This window comes from Oculina patagonica, chromosome 7, assembly GCF_052425735.1.
Source record: "Oculina patagonica isolate OP01 chromosome 7, crgOcupat, whole genome shotgun sequence".
Classification (NCBI taxonomy): domain Eukaryota; kingdom Metazoa; phylum Cnidaria; class Anthozoa; order Scleractinia; family Oculinidae; genus Oculina; species Oculina patagonica.
Window position 1 is genome coordinate 26,229,328 of NC_135764.1, and position 24,447 is coordinate 26,253,774.

General features: G+C 39.1%; 2 protein-coding genes across 2 annotated transcripts in view; one reads left to right on the forward strand and one right to left on the reverse strand.

Annotated features, from left to right (window-relative positions):
* Positions 1-953: 953 nt before the first annotated feature.
* Positions 954-8,882, reverse strand: LOC144659708 (tRNA (adenine(58)-N(1))-methyltransferase catalytic subunit TRMT61A-like). Its single transcript, XM_078520201.1, has 10 exons — positions 8,760-8,882; positions 7,857-7,964; positions 6,570-6,732; positions 5,093-5,195; positions 4,816-4,913; positions 3,853-3,911; positions 2,915-3,002; positions 2,490-2,569; positions 1,925-2,011; positions 954-1,346 (listed from the first exon to the last, which is right to left on the reverse strand). Exons 1-10 carry the CDS (start codon positions 8,817-8,819, stop codon positions 975-977), a joined length of 1,218 nt encoding a protein of 405 aa, XP_078376327.1. The 5' UTR covers positions 8,820-8,882; the 3' UTR covers positions 954-974.
* Positions 8,883-8,976: 94 nt separating this feature from the next.
* The window catches only part of LOC144660424 (dynein heavy chain domain-containing protein 1-like), an 89,640-nt gene continuing 74,169 nt past the window's right edge, over positions 8,977-24,447 (forward strand). The window contains exons 1-8 of the mRNA XM_078521039.1: positions 8,977-11,232; positions 13,451-13,710; positions 14,480-14,654; positions 18,306-18,524; positions 19,163-19,285; positions 20,441-20,497; positions 21,197-21,301; positions 23,534-23,635. Coding sequence (XP_078377165.1) covers positions 9,157-11,232; positions 13,451-13,710; positions 14,480-14,654; positions 18,306-18,524; positions 19,163-19,285; positions 20,441-20,497; positions 21,197-21,301; positions 23,534-23,635 — 3,117 coding nt within the window. The 5' untranslated portion in view covers positions 8,977-9,156. The remainder of the gene's footprint in view (positions 11,233-13,450; positions 13,711-14,479; positions 14,655-18,305; positions 18,525-19,162; positions 19,286-20,440; positions 20,498-21,196; positions 21,302-23,533; positions 23,636-24,447) is intronic.

Sequence of the window (24,447 nt, forward strand, 5' to 3'; positions counted from 1 at the left end):
AAAAGTGTGGCTTGGGATTGGAGGTTGCTTGCGCGCGAAAATTCAAACTGAGTAACAACCGCATTTCTCGTAGCTCTGTACAGAGCTGGTCATATGCTTTTTTTTTTTTTGCGCGTAGAATCTTAGACATTTTTCTCGCGGGTGAATGAAATGAGAGAGCGACGCAGGACGCCTCCCTACCCACCTTACCGGCTGGTTTTCACTGGCATCGTTAATAAAAGCGACCTTTAGATTGGACTACGAGTACGAGATTGAGTGCGAATACGAATTTTAAAACCAAATTCGTGTGCCTCCTATAATCACTTATCACACCAATCTTATCCCTAACATTTATTTATGTGTGAAGTCAGCAACATTAAAGATACAATTGACTCGAAATTCCAAAGCCGTTCTCATACTCGATATCGTTGTCAAACCTAAAGGTCGAGTTGCTACATGCGACGAATTGGCCCAAATATTTCCCTGCCCTTTTTTATTACATTAAAAAACTCATTAATAATTCATAAAGAAAATACAAATTAAAAATTAATGTTTAATGAGTGTCTTTATATCTGATAAAGATACGGCTTAACTTTACGTCCTTTCGCCAAAATAACCCCAATATTGTGAAGAATGAGTTGATCTACATCAGAGATTTTTAAGCCGCAATATTGAAGTTCGTGTTTTATCAAGTCTAAAACACTCGGCTGCGTCCGTGTTTTAAACTTGATAAAACACTGCTGCTCATTTTTTTAACATTACTTTAACTGCATGGGACAAAGTCCATTTATTGAAACGCCCTCAGACACAGTGTAGAATATTGAGTGTAATACATTTTAATATCGTAAAGTCAATTTATTTTTGCATGAAATATTTATACCATACGGTTCAAAATGCGTGCATAGCGAAAAGCCACTATCGTATTTTGTCCTATTGTGTACGTAAACAAATAAATAATACATTTTTAAACAACGTCATGTGTAAAATTGGCGAGTTTATTGTTTTGCTTCTTTGCTTGTTTCGTCAACATTCGCATGCTGCGCATAGAGCGTGGCGAATGTCAAGTATCCCGTATGTCCCGTCATCTCCTTCAATGGTTTTCCTGTCAAAATGTTCGTTTTATTGGCTTTCTGAGACATAACCGCCCTAACATTCCGCACCAGTCCAGTCGCAGGGTCAGTGTCCGTGAAGTGTTTACGAGGACTGGGCGTGGAAGTCTCCATGCTTTCGCTGTTTGGTAATTCACATTTTACGAGTTTTTCACCATTGCTGGGAAGTTTTTGTCCACTGGGAATATTTCCACCCGACGAGGATTCCATAGTTTTGGCATCTGCGTTTTCGCGATCGTCTTTGGAGCTCGAGAAGGCCTTAAAAAGTTAACAAAAAAAGGTTAACAGACATCTTTGTTGGTTCTATAGAAAAATATTTACTGCTAATTTTTGTGGTCGGTGACATCAATAATCACATTGCTGACCACTGTTGACTAACAAACAACATCAATGACTAAGACTTTGTAACCTGCGATCTGATGCTTTTTTTTCGCGGCGGAAAGAAAAAAAGGACAGTTGATCGCAGGTTAAAGACTCTTTGATTGCACTAACTTTAACATACAGTTAGAATAAGCGCTTCTCAACCGATGCAAACAACTACCTGCACTTCACAAACAACTAATTTATTCAAGACCTAAACAGAACAGAACCGACACAAATGTGACTATCAATAGACGGATCGAAACCGAAAAGTTCCTTTCGAGCTGGGTAGAGAGGCACTCGTAGAGTCACTCTTAGAGTAAAGTGTCTTGCCCAAGAACACAACACAATGACCCCGGCCGGTGCTCGAACCCGGACCGTTTGATCTGGAGTCCAGCGCGCTAACCATTAGGCCACCTGCACCTGGGTCCTTAATGTACACATAAAGAATCACCGCAAACTAAAGTTGAGTTTACCGTGCTACACGATTCACTTTCCGCGTCATGTTTCCTCTTCCGCGACGACGACGAGTCCCTTGACATTTCTCCTGGTAATTCAGAAACCTGTTGAATATAAATTCCGTAGTTGACAACGTTAATGCCGCTTGCAAAATTTCAAGATAACTGAAACTCAGGCTGTTAGATTCGGATTGTGGCAATCCAAAAGGATAGAAGGGTCCTTATGGCTTATCAGTTCCGTTATTACACTTAGCTCTAGTTCTTGTAGCATGACGGCAGGGGTTAGAAAGAGAGAGAGAGGGGGAAAAAAAAGGGGGGGTAATTATTGCTATCTCCCTCTTCCTAGATAAAATGTTTGCCATCCAAGAAACCCCTTGACCTACAAAATACGAGCTAGGTCCTGGGAGCGTGTTAGTTTGGCTATGGGGTGACGTCCAACGTACGGCATAAAATCGTGATGTCATAACATGGCGCGAGCGAGAAAACACATTGTTGCTGGGCTGAGAATTTGAATGCTCGTTCTAAATGTTGACAAACAAAAACAATAACAGCAACAAGAACTATCAAATAACAGAATACTAACGTCGGGACCCAGGTATGGTACTTGAAGAGGAACGGTTTTCACTTCAAATGTTCTGGACAGACACTCCATGACTTTGATGTCTACAAAACATAAGTATAACAACAAAAATAAACAGTCAACGACAAAAAAATACAATAGCAAAAAGAAACTCTGTTTTTAAACTTTTTTTAACGAGCTCAAACCTCGTCTAGTGAGAAATTGATGAAAGGGAGTAAGAAAAAAAAAAAATTGGGGCGTCAGTTATATCTGCCACTTTTTCGATCTTGCCTAACAATATGTAGGGACTGCTGATAGTCGCTGACTTCCTTGTAATTTTCCGTGGAGTAAACTTAGTGAGAGAATAAAAATCGCCGAGTTCATCGTATTAAATGGTATTACAGTGATAAATGAAGTGTCTTGCTGTAGAACACATGATATTTTCATACCTCTAAATCCACAAGACCTCAAGGATTCGCAAGTCTTCTGTACTTGCTCAATGCAAGGAGAAAAGGAACAGATTCTTCCTCCTTCTGTCTGAAAAATGATTAACACTTTTAAGCTTCAGAATCTATATTTTAACAGCTAGAATGATATGTCAGTGCAGCATGTGCAAGCTATTTTGACGGCTTTTCGGGTCAGGCCGAGTTTTACTTGTTTGTCTGCAACTCTCGGTGTAGCTTAAGGACAGCCGACAGCTTGAGTGGGTCCCGAGGATGTACGCCTTAAATAAAATTCCCTAAACTACCGTATTTATTCGATTAAGCACCCAACCTCGCATAAGCGCCCACCCTGTAGGTAGGAAAAGTTAATAAGCGCCCAGCCTCGAATAAGCACCCACCCCCACCCCTTTAAAATGAGGGCAAAAGAGGAATTTTGATTATTGTTGAAGTTAAAATTAAAATTGGTACTACTAAGAGACTTTACCGAAGACCGAGTTTTTTCATTTTTTTTTTTACTGAAACCTTCAATGAACATTTAAAATTCAGCTTTCGTATACCTTCATGTTTAGTTATTATACATTGTTTTCTTGCAAAAGAAACGTACTGCTTGCTTAAAATGGTGAAAATTTAATAAGCGCAAAGCCTCGAATAAGCGCCCACCCTCAAGGTCCAAAAATGTAATAAGCGCCCAGGGCGCTTAATTGAATAAATACAGTACTTATGACTGAACAATTCAAGGTTTAATAATGTCTCCTTATTCTCCGTATCAAAGGTAAAAGTGGAAAGTTTAAGCAATCCATGGCGTCATTATAACAAGAACGTCCCAAAACAAAACGTTTAATAAGCAGTTTAATTCGATACAATGCGTGCGCGTTAAACATCTCAGTGCATTTCTTTGCCATTCTTGTCAAATGCATGCAAGTTGCATAATTGCTGTAACTTACTTTAAGAGCTTCTTTGCTGGATTTTATTACATCCCACGGTGCAGGTAAGTCAAGGAAGACTGCAAGAAATACACCACTCAATTAAAAATACTGAACATCAAACTGAGATTCTGTTGGTCACTGAGTTTCACATTAAGAATATGTTGTCAAATTGATGTACATTCAAAAACAAAACCACCATTATAAAAAATAATCACAACCACACACACAAAAAAAAGCTCTATTAACCCTTTGACACCCAAATTTTCCCAAAATGTCTTGAATTTACCTCAACTTTGCTAAAGAAGCACTTTTACACTTAAGCAACATTTTGATAAAGATTTTGTGTAAAAACATACAATTTTTACTTTGTGCATGCGCATAAGCCAAATTTGACTGCCTTTTAAGCACGATTTTGCACCAAAAATGGATTGTGCTTTTCTTTGATTAGCTCTGTAGAATGCAGAATGAACAGTCCTATAGAAAGGTCGATCCAAGCTCTGTCAGATTCTTATCACGAAATCCACTGACGTGTTTTGATGACGTCACAAGTGATCAAGACTGCACCCCAATAGCGCCGAATGCGCGTTTAGGAGTGAAAGGGTTAATACACCAAATAAAATATGTTAATGATCATGACAGTTTCGTATTCATGAACTACAACTGTACACTCGTTCTAATCAAGTGTGTTTGGATCATTAATTAAGCAAAGCAAAATTTTGACATGTGGATTACTTAAACAGGAATTTCTTATAAATGTTTAATCGTAGAACTCCATGTAGAATTTTGTAAAACATTTATGGGGTTTCCTAGCCTGCAAACACAGATGTACTTCCAGCTGTCACTTCTCTCCACCAAAAAACTACCACAAGAAGAACCATAATAAGGAACGGCTGGAAATAGTCTGCATTTGCAGGCTAGGAGTTTCCATGCTTATTCTGCCAACATTTCTCTATTTTCTTTTTTCCACTTGCACATGCGTACCTGCATCAGCCAAATGAGTCAGACCAAATCCCTCTTTACAGACATCCCGGCACTTCACAGTTACTAGATGACCAATCTTGTGATTTTCAAACTCTTTCCTGTTAAAAACACAGAAAATATTAAACGTAAAATAAATAAATAGACAAAAATAAGTTTATGCTAAAGCACATTTCCCCAATTAAATGTCTGAAGCTGTTGACTATTTGCAACACTCCTTGATTAGTTAGTACACATACAATAACTAATGTTCACTGGTCAGATTACAGTAGCTGCTAACCTTGCTGTTTCAGCTCGCTCTGAATGGAATTCAAACGTGTGAAGATGGCCGGATGGAGCAATGGTTCGTATTAAACAATGTGACATGGAGCCACTTCCTGTCCCTATAAATAAGATCAAGCAAATCGATATTGTAAATTAACTACAACATCTATACATGTGTATCTTGTTGTTATAAAATATGGAGAACCCTAGACTATACTTAATACAGCAAGGTTAAGAACAGTTTGTGTTAGCTACTAGGCTAAAGTGGTACCCAGGGGTGGAAATCGGAATATAGGGTGGGGCCTGAAATTAAAAGATAGGTTGAACCATCCCAAAAATCTACCAGATTAAAACAATCTTTCACCTAACAAAGGTGAGGGCCTTGGTCCCCTGGGCCCTTCCCCAAGGAGCAAAATGGGTACACTGTACCAAAGTAAATTTACTACTTGAACGGCATTACTAAATGTTACAGCCACTCTATCCTCAACTGTCCAAGGAGCATCAGCAGGAAGGACCACAGCAGCCAGTTACTGGTTAGAAAGTTTTTTTTTTAAAATCACAGATCCAAACAGATATCTGGACCTTTTACTGTCTATATGCATGACAAACTTTTCTTTCCAAGGACTTTAAAGGTTTTGAGGGGAACTGTGTTTTGTCACATTTCGAAACACTAAGATGTGAGTTGAAAATATGACATGAAGTAGACTTGTGTACTTCAACAAAATTCAAGGTGTTTGGAAATGCCAAGACTACGAGCAGTCCCTATTTTTTCGAAGAGTCCGTCGAGGGTGAAGCGAAAAAAAATAAATTACCCCGCGGGGGGAGGTGGCGGGGCGAGGTGAGAAGCGAAAAAAATAGGGACTACCCGCAAAGCCACAGTGTTTGACCTTTACGGTTGAGTGATTTTCGGCTTCGATTTCAAATCTAATTTTCATTTTCCATTTTTTTTTCCTTTTTTAATCTGTCATTGACCCCCTGCATTGTTGGGTTTTTGCGCCCCACCCAAACCTTTTTCGATGAATTGTCTGCAAAGTTTTATACTCTATTATTTTCCCTCCGTACTTTGGCAGACTTGCTGCAAATACACTGAATTAAAAATGTTCTTTGGAGATGCAATTTTATAGCGACAAAGTAAGTCTCAAGAAGATATTTTGAGAGCTCAAAAGCTCCCGCTCCCATCGCTTTGCAATATGACATGCAAATGTTGACAACGTATTGACATCTTGCTGTTAACGCTCCAAGCGTAAGCCAGTCATATTTTTGCGTTGTGAGAGCAACGCATAATTCAAACACTGTCAGTGGCTTTGCGGGTAGTCCCTATTTTTTTTTGGCTTTTCGCCTCGCCCCACCTCCTCCCCCCACGCGTTCATTTTTTTGGCTTCAAGCTCGATGGACTCTTCCAAAAAATTTTCGCTTTAGACTCGACGGACTCTGCGAAAAAAATAGGGACTGCTTGTAGTCTAGGAAATGTGTTTTTCGAACTTTATGCTAACCTGACTCCACTACAATAGACCCAGGTTTGAGGGCCAGCTGTAAAATGACCATACTGATGTCTGTAGAATAAAGAATCTGTGTTCTGTGTGGTAGGTTAACTGTCCACAGCTCGGGGGTTGGATGAAGAAGGTAAACCCAGCCTTTTCTGTTCAGCGAATACATCTGAAAATAGAGGTTAATAAGCTGAAAATTATGACATGTGACCTTACTGCAACTTTCCTTAACATGCGAACCTTGCTCAATCAATGCAAAAGGTTTTCCATTGCCATTAATCATCTGAGTAGACCTCTAAGAAAACAGAAGTTCAATTTCACCAGTTCATAAGGTCACGTCTCAGTCCTTTGTGATTCAAGTTATTTTGATCCATTTTTTTTTTTGTTTCAGACAAGGTTTGTTGGCTGTCCCCATAAAAAATTTTTAACCAAAGATAAATTTAAACCACAATAGATAGAGACCCTTGGGACCTGAAAAGGCATCCAGTTACAGTTGGTGATCTTTTGTTTGAGGTTAGATTTGTAGTATTAAAGATTGAACTGTAACCAGGATATGACATAAAAAAGTTTAAGAAAAATATAAGCTTTTGGCTATTATACTATAGCCTTAAACGGATGTAAAAAAGAGTAAGCGCATGATAGGAAATATATGCAAGGGAGGGTGTGAAAAGATTAAAATCTAAAATACAATAGAAGTGCCAACCATGCTTGGCAAAACAATCACTCAATTGACTCTGATGGCGCTACCATGATAGACAAAGGCAATTACCGTATTCGAAGAACACTAGAATCTTGGCATACTGCCAAAACTGCCGGCGCAGACAATAATTCTAAACCGCTACCAAGACAATATTCTATCTTATTGTAATTTTTATTTTGTCTGTTTTGTCCATTTTTTAGCTTTTTACACTTCTATTGTATTTTAGATTTTAATCTTTTCACACCCTCCCTTGCATAAAAATATTTCCTATTACGCGCTTACTCTTTTTTACATTCATTAAAGGCTATAGTATAAAAGCTTACATTTTTCTTAAACTTTTTTAACCAGAGAACGCTTAATTAATTTACATTTTTTTATTAGATTTGTAGTGTTTGTTTGTGGCTCAGGGACCCTCGAGAGCTAGCCTCACATATACAGAGGTAAGTATCCTCTTACTATAGGAATGTGTCTATTGGATGTTCAACTGCATTTACATCCCAAAGAAACTCCTGACAAGCTCTATCACAATAGCTATTAAAAACTTTGAAATTAATACACTGTGCACAAACATGTGACTGGTCAAGTGTGATTACCTTTGTTCCAAACTTTCTTCCAATCATGTCTGCATGTGGTAATGCACCATATTTTGTCTGATGTACTTTTCCTGGCGAAACTGTTAGAGTTTGCATGGAGTTGTGACCCTGAGCATACATTGGAAAATAATTATAAGTACCGTAGAACCCCAGTAACTTGAACTTTGAAGGGAAATGAAAAACAGTTCGAGTTAGCGGGGTTTCGAGTTATCGGGGTCGATTGAATAAGACTAAAAGGTGGGTTCAAATCCAAGGGAAATGGAAGTTTGTTTGAGTAAGCGGGGTTGTTCGAGTTATCCGAGTTTGAGTTACCAGGGGTTCTACTGTTAAATTGTATAGCATGCGCTTCTTTCTACCCAAACATGCCCAACTAGTCAGTTTTCATCAGTTATAGAGAAAATGTTGAGAGCATTAACCCCTACCACTCCCCACGGAAAATCCTAGGCATTGTCTGGGAAAACCCTTTAAGAATACCCAGTTCGAAGAAGATACTCTGGGATTTTGCAACATATACCACCTCAGATTTGCCTTTAACACCTTAGTCTTCTATGCATTTTAATGATCCCCGCATTCTCTCCCTCCGCCCTTGGATATCCAAGACCCTCACTGGGGGTGGGGTGGGGAGGGGCTTATATAAAATGGAATGTTTGCAGACGTGACTAAGCTTAAGCCAAGATGACTGGCTTAATAAAGAACGAGAGCGAAGCATATGGAAGTTATAATCAAAGAATTCTTCCCAATAAGCTATCAGAAAACGTTTAGAACGTAATCATGGTCCAAACGATTAGAGCAAACGTCAAACATAAGCCTCAAGTTAATGTTGCACGTGCTAAGAAAGATTCTAGACGAAGTTTAAGAGGATATTAGATTTCATGATTTGCTTTTAAAACGAATTATACTTACTAAGAAGATGATAACAGTATCGCCCTCGGAAATCCGTTCTTTGTACTCCGAGAAACTCATAATTGATTTACTAAACTTGAAAGTTCCGCACTGAAACAACAAATCGAAATTTTCAAAGATGGCTGCTTCTCATGTGTAAAGCCGCTGAGCCCCTGTTCCGTCTGTACATGGTAACGACTGCCATGAATGCTGGGAATTTTAAACAGTTGCTAGCGCGAAAAGTACACAAAGATGGCGGATTTTGGGTGAACTTTTGTGGAATTCCTTGACTTTTATTGACAAAAACAAATGGAACTGCTTAAATCTGAGCTGAGATTGTTATTTAATGGAACGAATCAATCACTGGTAAACTATTTGTAGAGGAAAATGATAGATATTAACTGGAGGACTTTGCAAAATGTCAAATCAACCCGGTGAAGTGGCCTTTTCGCAGCCGAAACTTCCAGCCATCAGCGAGTCAAGAAACTTGGTTTCGCAACCCGTAGTCACGACTTCTGCAGTTTTCAGCGATACTAAAGATCAAGAGAGGCCAATTTTGTCCCGACCTAAAAGTAACAGCGAGTTGGAAAATGACGATGTTCACATTTTGCTTCAACAAGTGTCACGGGGTTTCGTCAGTGCTTTGCAACAAAACACGAAACAGTCTTGGTGTCATCTGTGTGAAGTACTGGAGATTATCAAGCCATATGCACACTTCCTAACTGGAGCTCCACAAATAAGCCATTATGTTGAACGTGCTTACCAGAAAATCTTAGAAGAAGAGAATGAATTCAGTTTTGTGGAAGAAAAACTACGGTCTGTCTTTCCAGCCGAGTTTTCTCTCGTACAGGAGGGTAAGCTAACTAGGCCACTGAGTATTCCATTCCCACCCGAATCTTCAGCAGAAAGCCTCTTCACCCCAAGGGGGCGTCATTCTCCGCTGTCCAAGGGGGTGAGGATCCCCCGTGGGGAGCCTATATTTCCCGGGGGAATGACGTACACGTTTGATCATTCGGATGGAGACGTAAAAAGCTATGGGCCTAGGCCATTGTGTCTGGAAGATCTTAAAAGGTCTCTTCCTGGAGTAGTGCGAGAGATAGCCATCAGGGAAGCGACTTTGGGTGGCTCCCTGGGGACAACTGTATTAGCCCTGGATATCAATCTGCCGCAAACAAGGGTACCAACTCCACCGTCTACTCCAAGAAGGTCACCAAGTCTTCCTACCATCAGAATACCAGTGTCAGAAACAGGCAAGAGTACCCAACATGGTGAGACCAAGAAAGCGATCTTGCCAAAAACTGGCAGAGAAGTAGTGGAAAGTTTTGTGAAGGGACGTTTCCTTGGCGAAGTGAAGTTTGCCTTCTTAAATGTTGCACCCTCAGTGCGGTATGATCCGTATAACCTTGTGGTCGTCCCGGAGGAAAAGGTGAATCCTGAACATTATGTGATCTCATCGCATTGTATTTTACATGTGAATCCAAATGGCCCATCAGAGTCGCAGCCACTTGCAGAGTGGTACAGAGAAGCATGTTTGTTCAAAGCAATATCAAACATTGGCTTTTACAAGAACTTTCTTGTGACCAAAATGTTCAGAAAGTGGAAAGACATCAAGAAATTGAGTCAGTTTCTCAAAGTAGAGGCAGAAATTGAGAAATCTCTCATTTCAAATGTTCCCAGTTTTGGCTCTGCTTTGCTCCGGATTTCAAGCCTTCTCCAAGATCTGCAAAAGGTAACCTTCCTCCCGTTTGATGTCAGTTTCTCTTATTCCCTGGATGAGTTTGAGGAGAGTATTTTCAAAACTTGTGATACAGGCTATAGATACATGGAGAAGTTTTTCAACTACTGCCAAATGATTGTTGATAAAACACAAGAAAGCTGCTTTGAATATCTGGAGTACTGTGAGGGGCAAGTCAAGAACCATCGTCACAACTATCAAGAATCTCTTGCAGTCGCTAAGAAAAAGAGAGCGATTAGGCAACACAATCTTAAGCTTGCTCGAGATGAAGTCAAAAGACTTGGTACCTTTGTACGTTTAGTTGACCACATTATTGTCTCAAATCTCTTGACTTTAGTACAAGGTAACATCTCCAAATTTGTAGATGATACGATGCCTGGCCCCCGACCTGAAAGGGATGCACTCTTCACGGCTGCCATTGTCTTTGGAGATGATGACAAGCTTACATTATCACCATCCCTTAACCAGTTTGCTTATACTGTGGGCATTGCGGTGGGGAGTGTCATCAGCGCCAGCTGCAGTCTTTCACATGCCATGGAGCTGGGAAGCAAAGCAAAGCAGTTCCAAGGCAAAACTGAAGATGGAGTCAACGAGGAAGAAGGTGATGGAGAGTTCAATGATTTTGCAGCTCAAAGTGACTCCAGTCAAGAAAGGAAAGCTGTTAGCGATATTGAGAAATTTATTTATGGTGCTGCAGTTAAACACTCTGAATTGTTGCTTACTGGAAGGCAGCAACGTGAGTCATCTGCGACACCCATGGTAAGAATGGCATTAAGACCTGAACATGTTCACCCCTTTGGCTTTGTGCCCATTTTTTATGTCTTGAAACAAGATTGTCATTTCAAAACCTACAAAAACACATGACGACAAAGCCAAATGGGTGAGCAGGGGCCTTTTACAGTACTTATGGGATGGGGGTACATGTAACAAGTACATGTACATTAAAGTGACTCAGTTATTTTGCTTACTGAAATGTTGTAAGTTCGGTTAGAGCTGTTTTGGACGCTGTAGTTTAAGACAAGAAGATTTTCCTGCCAGGCAACTAACTTTTTATTCTCACTTTCCTAATGGGCAGTCCAGGCAAGGCGAGCCTACTACAGTACCGCTCAGAAATAAGCGTCCATCGTATACGCACCTTATACGCATATACGCACATATGCAGACGCACATACGCACATACGCAGACGCGCGTATGCAATGAAGCGTAAGCACATACGCAGTTCTTTGTTATTCATTGCTCTTGGTTCTCATTGTGTTGTATTGTTGGAGAAAACAAATAAAGTTTCTTTGCGAGAAAATTATAAAACAGCGTTGGTCGATCGAATGATAAAATCTTTATTACTTACCGAAAGTTCCAAGTTCGTAATGGTATAAAACAGTGCGTTTCCAAAACATTCACAGAAAGATCTCGCTGACACGAAAGCAGAATTCGCTGCAGATGTAAAATAACTGTTGCATATTTTCGACTCTTTGGCCACATCAGAATAAAGACGAGCATTGCGAGGAAGTTTCTTTAGTGTTGTTCTTCTTAACTTTAAGAAGAAACCGAGTTGGAGTTAGCTCGGTCCCGCCGAATCAGGACAAACATAACCTGCGATCAGGCAATCTTCGGACAAAACATGAAGCACGTGTGTAATGTCACGCGTACGAATTGTTTGTGTTATGACTTAAGACGCAAATATTAAACCTTAAAGTTCAATCTGTATTTGGTTTTCTTTAGAAAAACGCAGTTAAATGTGCATGAAAGAATCTAAATCGGATACTTGCGAGCGGCGTTGTGTTACATTTATTTACGATGGAGTTTATTCGAAAGGTTTCAAATTACTTTTGACATATGCAAATTTTGCCAACTTTTGGACTCCGCTTAGCTGGGCCGCTTTAAAAAAGCAAAATTTGTATAACTCCTCTAAAGCTGTAATAACAATTGATCCCGTTATCTGTGTTATTAATGAAGGCAAGTTTCATTCAAGAAGAATTTAGGTTCTAGGAATTTTATGCCAAATTCACAAAAAAATGAAACAAGTTCATTTCAAGCTAGACGCGATGGCGCGTCACAAGTCTGCCTTTCAATTTAATATTCACGGAAGGCTTTACGGCTCCGATGTTTTTCATGTGGAATGTTTCGTTTGCAGACTAGAGTTTAGAGTTTAGAGTTTATATGATGCGCCGTCAACATTGATCTTATTTTTTAACATTTCTTACAAACAAGGGTCGCACGCGCCGGCGAGACTGTTATGAATTAATTGCCTATTGAAGCATCACGGCTTAGAAGCGAAAAAAAATATCTCTGGTTCTATTTGGCGTAAATGGGCGATTCAAACTGGAAAAGTGATTCCAATGAGTAGAAACTAAGTTCTGTTAGAGTTTATATGATGCGCCGTCAACATTTATCATAAAGGTAAGGCCGGTAAGTCAAGTAACGAAAAAGTTATTTCTCCGTTTCTATTTTGCATAAATCGGCGATCTCAAAAAGAAGAAATAACAAGCCATTGAAAGAACAATAAACTATAAAGAAAAGAAAAAACAATAAGCTTGCTCATACATACTGATGAGCATACGCGTACATACAGAGTATACGCACATACGCAGACGCATATACGCATACGCGCGTATGAGCAAAAGCATACGCGTTTTTCGCGTATGTTTCGGGACGCTTATTTCTGAGCGGTACTGTAGGTACAGGGTATGCACAATTTAATATAAAATAAATTTTCAAATAAAATACTAGAGGTAACAGGAACACGGTTTCACCGTCTCTTCATGGGAAATACCCTTATTAGCATTCACAGCGCTTATTAAATTATTTTTGGTAAAGGTGCGGCGCTTATTTGTGAGCAGCACTTCTTTGAGAAGGAGTGCTTAATTTTATGGTAATGCAAAAATTTATGAGCTGCTTCAACGGCAAGCTGGAATTCAATTTTTTTAGCCTTGAGACATAAACCTTGCATTTCTTGTTTTTCTTCTCATTTTTGTGCAGTCTCAACATGCAGAGGAACCAGACACCAGTCTGAGTCCCAGTACGGGTACACGGACAGATGATGAAATTAACGAAGACTTGAATGGTTTGAATTCTGAACTAGTGAATGCAAGAGACATGACAAGACAGGCTACTCTGGAGTTGTGTTTTAGACAAGAGCGTGATGGGGGCTTGATGGTGGAAGGGCAACGTTTCCAGGATTATGCAATTGACAGGAGTCCCTTGACCAAGGAGAAACTGACAAAGATTATGCACAAGAAGTAAGTTGCGTTAATAACAGGGGGAGCAAGGATGGCGCAGTGGTGAGAGCGTTCGCCTTCGATTCTCGACTTGCTCAGAGGGTTCTCCAGCTTCTCTGGTTTTCCTCCCTCCCGAAAAACCACCAGCATTTCCAAATCCCAATTCAACCTGGATTAGGGACCCGCATGAAAACCAGCTAGAGCTGATATGGCTTCCTCTTTAATATAGCAATTTTTTAATGTAATCTTAGGTTGTTCCTCTGAAATACAGTACATGTGTACATATAGAACCTGCATTGAGATTTTTGTCAAACTTTGTCTACTGGTTGTTTATCTTTAATTTTGAAATAAAAATAGGGGGAAGAAGGGTATGTACATTTTACATGTACTATACATTGTGTTTTGTAAGGCAGTTATATATTAAATACATACTAGTTATGCAATGCTTTCGAGTGGTATACCATGGAATATCCCACGACTCACTTGTATTTTCTCGTTATACACATGAGCCTTTAGAAAATACAAAAAAATACAAGTGACAAGTGGGATATATATTCCATGTTATATACCACAAGAAAGTGTTGGATAACTTACTATTTTATACCACGCCATAGAAAATATGTGCAGTACGCAATGGGAAGGTTGAGTTGAATGTTTACTGTCAAATATACAACGGCTTGTACTCTGATTGGCTGTATTTTCCATGGCATGGTATAAAGTGGAATCTTGTAATTTCTCTGCGTCATTATTAATGGTACATTATTTTATAAGGTTCTGATGTTTCTTTCAGTAAGCAGATAAGAGGAGCTATCAAGCGACAGGAAGATCTGCTTGCAGAAGCCACAAAAGAAGTTGAACAGTTTTGTGAAGACCACAGTTGGGTGGCCCAAATCCATGCATTTGTCTCAACATGGGGCAGTGGTCAAATGTATGCCTGGAGAGGTCAACCAGCCCACAAGATTGAGGTAAAACAAATTTCAATAATAGGGTAGCTCCACAGTGGCTTTCTCGTAAACAAGTATGATGACCTATCATTTTTTTCTTATATTTTGGGTGTAGCGATCTATCAAGTTCTTTCTGTTAAATGAAAACAGATTAATTCTATGTTTAAGTTTGAAAAATAAATTATCACTGAAAACGTGTACTTTATCAGTACTCGCAAGGAAATTATTAAGGAATTATGTCATATACAAGGTCTTCTTGTTCCTAAACGAATATGGTGACCCCCTTGTTTATTTCAAAACTTTAGTCGCCTTAAGGTAATCAACCAGTTGGCAAAGTTTGGTTGAAAATCTATGTTCAGTTTTATTTCGGAGCAATGACCTTAAAGATGATTTCCAGTCCGTCAGTGCTCGACACTAACGCTAGTACACTAGCCCAGGACTAGTAAAACTTCATGCTTGGCTAGTAAAAGTATGCTCCTACTAGCCCCTAGACTAGTTAGATTCGAGGAAAAATAAATTAACTACAACTGTATAACTTGCGAAGTTTTTCTCCTACTTTGCGATCCATTTTGTAACGTACAGGTTTATATCGTACGATCAACTTGCAAACCTGATTCCATCTTGGAAAAGGCCCTCTGTCCTCGCTTCCATGCAACTTAAAAGGGACCTTGGAGAGAGCCATAATAGGTCCGCCATCGTGGATTTTTTCATGCGAGCATGATTTCAAGCTTTTGTTACATTGTTCACAAGAGGACCACACACAGCATAAAGAGAAAAAAAGAAGTGTGATCAGCGGTCAAGAAATTTTCAACCAAGTTGATAGCCATTGCTGCAACACAGTGAAGGAAAGAATCTGTACTTGTGTGGACTCAAACAGATATAGCGCTAAGAGATTAGCTGATTCAAACTCGGCTTTTTTATATTTTATTTTATTTTATTATTATTTTTTTTTTTTTGGGGGGGGGGGTGGGGCTAGTGACTTGTCCTTGTAGGCTAGTGATTATTTGTACTAACTAGCCAATTGCCTAGTACCCAAAAAAGTTAGTGTCAAGCACTGGTATGTACTGCACAATCTCCGCTTGCAATGTTTATGTGAGTCTCACACGAAGGAATGTTTACTAGCAAAGTTAAAAATTCTGTGACAAACTTACCTATTTCTTCATTATTAGCACCAGATATCCTTGCAAAACGATAATAAGGAGTAGGAGAACCTGGAAGCTATTTCAAACCGACGTTTTAGCTTATTGGAAATTCTTGAACGAAACGAACCGTAATGGCGGACTCAAACTCTTCTTTTACCGTAACATTAATGATTCGATTTAGCGCCCGGGGTGCTTATTTACTTTTGACACCTCAAGGGAGGGTGCTTATTCGAGACAGGGCGCTTATTCGGGACAGGGCGCTTATTTAATATTTTGAGAAACAACAAAATATTTAAAACAAAACTTTACTAAATATTAAAATAACTATCAATAACAGAAACTGTAACAGCAACAAGTTGTTGTAAGCTTAGTTACTTTTTAAAGAATTGTTTATTTTAGCAGTAAATATATACATGTACGGTACGGTAAATGTTCATGAGTTTATCTAATCGACGTCGATGACTTCAGTAGGGGCAGTAATCCACAATAGGGGCGCTTTTTAGAATAGGGGCACTTATTAGAAAGGGGGCGCTTGTTAGAATGGGGGCGCTTATTGGAATAGGGGCGCTTATTGACAAAAACACATTCGAAGGGGGGCGCTTATTCGAAGGGGGCGCTTATTGGAAGGAGGGCGCTAAATCGAATCATTACGGTATGCTATTACCGAAGTGTAACGTTTTAACGTATTCAAAACAAAAACGAAAAACAAATCCCGAGTCTGCGCAGTAAAAGTCTGTGTCTGAGCCAAGTGGCCCATACAGCCGGAGCTTATCCCGGTTTCTGTAGCATTAAGCGACTGGGAGTATTGCTACTCCCCCCTGGATGGGATGCCAGTCCATCGCAGGGATTACCCCCCAGCAGTAAATTTGCCGGTACCCATTTATACACCTGGGTGGAGAGAGGCACTGTGAGAGTAAATATGGCGTACGATCCCCGCCAAAATTCATTGTTTGGATTTTAACTTCATCATTTAAATTTTCAACTTCAACAATTGAATTTTACATCTCAATTCAAAATTTTACACCCTTCTTTCAGATTTCACATTATCGAAGATGTGTTGTACACTTATCTTTCCGTTTTCTAACTCAACGTTTGTATTTGACCTTGCTCGTTGTTCATTTTTAACTCACGTAGAAAATTTTCAACTCGACTTTTTAATTTTTTTTACGCTTCAGTGATCATTGGTCGAGGCAATAAGCCTTTGTCGGGGAGGGAGGGGAGGGGGAGACATCCTCCCCAGGCTCTTTTGGCTAGATTCCTGCCAGGACGGTGATTATGGTAGAAGTTGCTTGGGAGCATTTCAACGTACTTTTTAAATTCTGGGAATTGCCTGATTCCACGTGGCTGGTAAAGATCCGTCATAGCAGATTATCGAGTGCACAAAATCGAGCGTTCCTACAACAGCAGACCGTTTACTGTCCCAAAGGTCGCCCTACTTTTAATGTATCGGAGGATCAACTGATATTCCTAGTAGATAATGGGTTTACTGTACCTAAAATCAGTGAGCTGTTGGGAATTTCAAAAAGGACGGTGGAAAGGAGGATATCTATGTCTGGAAACAGGATATCAAGTCTGCTATTAGGTTCTTGGTCTTGTCACAGTTTTCACTAGTTGATCGTTAGTCTACGTTTACGCTCCCCAGTTGTTTTGTTTGTTCCCCAACTAGCGACTTGTGGCTTTTGTAGTTTGTTCAATATGTTTGCAGCGGCCATTTTATATACGTTGCTGTCGTACCTTTGCAAGACCAGCATGGTGGACATCAAAGTCAGAAATTATTTAAAATGTTTAAAAAAAACTATCGGATGTCCAGATTACTACAAGTATATAGTGAATCAAGGTGATTGTAGTAGTTATGAAATTTTGGAGGCAAATCGGTAAAAAAATTTTTTTTTCATGTAAAGTGACAAGACCAAGAACCTAATAGCTCACCTGATATTCTGATCAGGAAAGGCAATCCCCAGAATTTATAAAGTAATTTAATACTCCAACGAAGGAACACTACTATAATCACCGTCCTGGCAGGAATCTAGCTGAAAGAGCCTGGGGAGGATGTCTATCCCCCTCCCCTCCCTCCCCGACAAAGGCTTATTGCCTTGACCAATGATCACTGAAGCGTAAACATAAATTAAAAAGTCGAGTTGAAAATTTTCTACGTGAGTTAAAAATGTACAGCGAGCATTAGGTCAAGTACAAAACGTTGAGTTAGAAAACGAAAAGATAAGTGTGCAACACATCTCCAATAATGTGAAATCTGAAAGAAGGGTGTAAAATTTTGAATTGAGGTGTAAAATTCAATTGTTGAAGTTGAAAATTTAAATGATGAAGTTAAAATCCAAACAATGAATTATGGCGGGGATCGTACGCCATAAGTAAAGTGTCTTGCCCAAGAACACAACATAGCGCCCCGGCCAGGACTCGAACCTGGGCTGTTCGACTTAGAGTCGAGCGCGCTAACCATTAGGCCACCACGTCTCCCACATTGGACTGGAAATCAGCTTTAACAAACAAGAAAGATAATTTTTCTTTACAGCAACAACTGAATCAGATCAAGGATTGGAAGGAGCAGGTGTCAAGCATGACAAAGAGCTTCTGCACAGAGAATGGAATATTCTTTGTGGATTGTCATGAGCTGCAGATTTTGCTTGTTCCACAGTTGAACAACATCTTCAGGCAGCTGATGCAAATGGTTGTATCAGACGTCATTAAACTTTCCGATGAGGAGGTCAAAGATGTGGAGAAGCTGTCAGAGGTAAAGTCAATGGATCCCGGGGGGGGGGGAGGGGGAGGCTCCGCCCCGAGCCCTAACCCTTTTATTGATCTAATTTGCATAATACAAAAACGTCAATATCTCTGAAACGGAAAAAGATATTTCGAAAAGAAAAACACCATTCTTCCGTATTTCGAAAGGCCTTTCAAATAAGCACAAAATATTTTTCATGTCATATACACTTTAATACGTTGAAATAATACAGACATAAATTACATCTGCTCGAAATATTTTAAATGAAGGCCCGTTGAAAAACCTAAATGACAAATTTCCATACCCTTTCGAATACCTAAACTTGGGAAATCCCTACCCTTTTATATACCAGAGGCCTGAAAAGGGTACCCATTTCGGGCGGAGCCTCTCTGTATAGGCCATTATAGTATAGTATTAAAAATTAACCATGTTTCAAGGTCCATAACTTCGTCTCTGTTTATCCTAAAAGCATCAAACTTGGTCAAAATAAATTTATAATTAATAATCAGTCTCGTTGGGTTCTTTCATGTGGTGGTGTCAGATTATCGATTGCTTAAAATTAAAAACTTGCCCCAGTTTCCTGCGCAACCTCAGAATGGCCAATATTAATATAACACAGTTTGTTTGTTAACCTTGTTGTCCTTCAGCTTTTAAAAGACCAGAAGACAGACATCAGGGGTTTTGCTGATTTCATGCAAAGGCTGGCAACTGTTAAAGAACATGTGCCGAGTTTGAAGGAGAAAGTGGAGTACATAAAGAATCTTTATGAGGTGAGATGAAGCTTTGTCATGCTAGGAATGAAATGCCAGTTTTTAATACAAATTCTGCATTCTGTTAAATTTACCTCTGTACAAGTTTCTTCTTTTAAGTTTTACCAGCATGCAAAGAAAGTCCTGTCTGATATCCCTGGGCTGTTGGATTTTCCTGTGGGGCTAGTGGATTTAATTTTTGGACTTTTTAGTTGGCAGATGAAGTAAGCCTACTGACAGAGATAGGACTTTAGGCTACATGTAGCACACAATCTACTTAACGAATAGATTCCATTTTGCCGTGTGTCTGTTCAGTTATAGAACAAAGATGACGTCAAAATGTGGTAAGAACAAAAAAGTGGCCCACGAGCCGTTAGGGGAGTGGATCACTGATGTTTTTACCACATTTTGACGTCTTATGTGATGTATAACTGAACAGACCTACCGCAAAATGAAATCTATTTGTTTTATACAATAACAGAAGATTTCATTACACTTCAGTGTAGGAGAAGCCACATGCAAACAGTGGTGAAAAGTTGTTTTTATTTTATGCTTAAGTTTTCCGTAACCACGAAGCACTGTCTAGTAAACCGATTTTAATAAACAGAATAATGGAAAATTAAAACATCATCGAAAAAACCCAACCTTTATTCCATTTGGAAAGTTGTTCAAATCAGTTAACTTTACACTTAATGTCTCAAGAGAAGCATGCAACCGCCAATCATGGATTTGCTGTGGCATTGTCCAACTGTTCAACATCGGACAAACTCTTACAGATTTCGATAATTTCTTGAATCATTCACTGACTACTTCAAGCTTGTTTAGCCCAGTTAAATGTTCTGAACGGTCAATGATTCTTGGCAGATTCTTTGTTACTGTAGATTTATAATTAAGCTAAAATTTTTTGTTGAAAAACTTTGCAGACAACACTGATTTAGACTATGAACTCTAATCACATGCGTGAGTCACACCACACATTGACGTCATCTGTGCATCTGTACTCTAATGGATGACAGGCATCAACTAATCACAATGCGCACAATAGCTCGGTTATTGTACAATGTAAATTAGTTCCATTTTGTCCAAAGGGAAAGCTGAAAAAATATTAATTTTTCTTTGCACCCTGATTGAGCTGTTGGCTTAACTATAGATGCACTATTGATTTTACTTCTTCAGGTGATCCGAAGTTGCTATAGACAACTCACTCCTGAAGAGGAAATGACTGAGGAAAAGGTAGATAATTCTGAGTTTTGGAATATTTCACTGTAACTATTGTCTACTTTTACCGCATGTGGTGTTGCATGTATTTAATAAATTATAAAGTTGTTTGAAGGGAGGGGGAGTAGAATTGATATAGAGGAGCTATGCTGTAGAAATGCAGCGGAGAAAGGGTGAGTAATTAACATATTATGTTCCGGTAGTAACAGTCTGAGTTTTCTGGTGTAAATTTGTCATCTTGGGTTACAAAATGGGGTCAAAGTTTTACCTTTCTTTCCACTTAAATCGTGTATACATCTGTAAGGTATGTCTTTGACTACAGATGAGAAGGTCATCTTCTTCTAAACTTCTCTCTGACAAAGTTGTATAGTTTCCTTTCCATCTTTTGGAAGTGAATAACCCTATGCCCTCTTCCCTTTGCCTTGGTTTGGGTTTTGGACCACCACAAATAATGTGCCTTTTGCAACTTCAACTGAAGGCAGAATCGATTGACTGGGTGCATAATATATGTACAGGGATGTAGCTAAGAAAACACTAAGCTGGCTCATCAACAAGCCCAGCTGGCTTATCTGGCCTTGGCAGCTCTAAAGTTTACCCAAGCCTTTGTTTTCATGTGAAATTTCAGCTGGTTAAATTAGCCGGCACCCGGCCCTTAGCGACATCCCTGCATGTATGGGGATTAATTTATAATTGCATACATTTTTTTTTTTACAGGTGTGGGCAACTTGGGAAGGTTTCTTGTTTGGTCTTCAGGAAGCATCAGACTTCGTTGAAGTTCACAAACCACAAGTCTCTGAGAAGCTGCTAGAGACAATCAGTGTAAGTACCGGTATTTGTTTGATTTAGAGTACCTTAACCTTATTACATGAAATTTTCGCGACACGTTAATTTCGCGTTTTTGAGGTGCACATATTTCGCGACACTTTAATTTCGCGATTTTGCCAACATTTTGTATTTTGAATCACTGTAATTTCGGGTTTTTGATTGAGACACAATTTACATTTTCTTGGCAATATATTTTGACATGCCTTTAAATTATGTAAAACGACTTCATCGAAGGAACAATACCGTAAAAATTAACAAAAACGCAGGGGGGGGGGGGGGGACTTGATCTCGGCAATAGCAACAACAGAGCAGTTCTTACAATGTCTACAAGTGAGTCAATTGACGACAACATCCATTTACATTGATTACTAACATAGGCGAGTCACTTAATATTCGAGTCATGTTATGTTCGCGACACTTATTGCTCGCGTCACTTTAATTTCGCGAGTTTTTTAGAATCGCGAAATTCGCGAAATTTAAGTGTCGCGAAAATTTCATGTAATAAGGTAGACTGTTCACAGTCCCCTATTTTTCCATGAAGTCATAGAGATCGATCGTTCAGTCCAATGGGCCGCCATCTTGGTTCACGAAAGGCGAGCGAACACTGGGGAAAGTGCAAAAACCCTGTGGCTTAGTGTGAACCAAGACGGCATCCAGTCGGAATGAACGATTGATCTCTACGACTTCACAGAAAAATAGGGGACTGTGAACAGTCTAGATTAAGGTGACTCGATCGAAATAAATGACGTGCTGTATGCCTGTTAAAAATGACTAATAACTTCACCATTTCTGACTCGATTTCCTTCAAACTTTCGCATTTTACTCGAAATTTATCGGAGAATAATACGCACGTCAATATGTCGATGTAATTATCGTGAGTTTTGCGCGATGCTGACTTTATTGAACACACCTATTTGGATAAAACTCCTATTTACAGAAAACTGAGCGCTAGGATTTCATTTAAACTACTGCAATTAGCTCATTATAACATCTTATTATGACTCTCCAAGTTTCCGAGAAATCGTCGGAACAGAAACCTTGATACAATTTGATCATCAAAAAGTTAATCTCGAGCAAACTTCGAGGCTTGGAACGCTCCAGCGCTTCCACATTTCGCCCAAAAGTACCATAACCGAAGTCAAAGAAAGTTCAATTCATCAGTTTTGTTAGCTCCAAATCACATTCAGCTATTTACAACGATGAAAAAGTTTGAGCAAATACTATAAACTCACCATTTGCGTCAAAATGTAGGAAGGTCGCCAAATTTACGTTTTTCTAAATTACATAAAAACTAACCGTACAAATTGCTTAAAACAATTTGCATAGCGACAGCTGTAGAATTTAAACGACAACATGGCCGTGTTCAATAGAAAGTTGGAGTAGTGCTTCACTTTTAAAAATTAATTCGTCCATATGAAGACAGCTCCAGAAACGTAGAGTAGCACAAAGTTTGTGTAAGATGTTCAATTTAATGGTCCGGTTGTTTTAAGGAATTCATACGGTTAGTTTTCATGTAATTTAGAAAAACGTTAATTTGGCTACCGCCCTACATTTTGACGCAAATGGTGAGTTTATAGTATTTGCTCAAACTTTTTCATCGCTGCAAATAGCTGAATGTGATTTGGAGCTAACAAAACTGATGAATTGAACTTTCTTTGTCTTCGGTTATGGTACTTTTGGGCGAAATGTGGAAGCGCTGGAGCATTCCCAGCCTCGAAGTTTGCTCGAGATTAACTTTTTGATGATCAAATTGTATCGAGGTTTCTGTTCCGAAGATTTCTCGGAAACTTGGAGAGTCATAATAAGATGTTATAATGAGCTAATTGCAGTAGTTTAAACGAAATCCTAGCGCTCAGTTTTCTGTAAATAGGAGTTTTATCCAAATAGGTGTGTTCAATAAAGTTAACATCGCGCAAAACTCACGATAATTACATCGAGATATTGACGTGTGTATTATTCTTCGATAAATTTCGAGTAAAATGCAAAAGTTTGAAGGAAATCGAGTCAGAAATGGTGAAGTTATTAGTCATTTTTAACACGCATACAGCAGGTCATTTATTTCGATCGAGTCACCTTAAGAGCACTTCTGATATTGCTGTCAATGTGATCAATGCTTTTTTCTGTCATTTGTAATGAAATATTTTGTTTTGTTCTTATTAAGGCAGCTGAAGGCCTTTCGTTGCAGTATAAAGGGGTTCTTGTCTAAAATTGTTTTTTTGTCACCAGACTCTGGAGCAAACTGCAGAAGAGATTGGCAGGAAAGCTACATCAGGGAAATTTCTTGATCCAAATGAGAATCCAGCGTCCATCCTTCATGCCATGAGAGAGGTGAGATCATGTAACTTATTGGTACTTAATTTTGCAGGTCTTTAATTTCGCGATTTTTGCAAATTCTCGAAAAATTGCAAAATTAAAGACCTGTGAAACATATTTTTAACGTTTTTGACATTTTTAATGTACTAACATACTTTTAGGTCAAATCGTGAAAATTAAACCCAGCAATATTAATAATGTCTTGCCAAAATGCGAAATTAAGTTCAAGCAAATCAAGCATTTTTACATTTTGGTAGACACTTACAGTGGGAAGAAAGATGCTTTAAATAAAGAAGGTATTTCTTACCGTGACACCAGTGCCATGCATTTTCTCCAGCCAATGCTCTAAACAGTTTTATCAGTGAAGACAAGCCAGGTCTCATAGTTTCATAGGTTTCAAAGGTTTTGTGGTTTCTAAGGTTTCGTGGCTTCATAGGTTTCGCGGTTTCATAGGTTTCGCGGTTTCATAGGTTTCTGTGGTTTTATTGGTTTCATGGTTTCATAGTTTGCAAGGTTTCATAGCTTTTGTTATTTCATAGGTTCGGTGGTTTCATAGGTTACGCGGATTCATTGATTCTTCATCGGTCTCATTGGTTTCGTGGTTTCAAAGGTTTCATGGTTTCAGGTGTTGTAGGTTTTGTGGTTTCATATGGTTTCATAGGTTTCGTGGTTTTACAGGTTTCATGGTTTTACAGGGTTTAATGGTTTCACAGGTTTTGTACCAGTTTCATAAGTTTCATGGTTTCATAGGTTTCTTAGGTTTTGTTGTTTCATAAATTACCCGGTTTTAAAGGTTATGTGGTTTCATTGGTTTCATGGTTTCATAG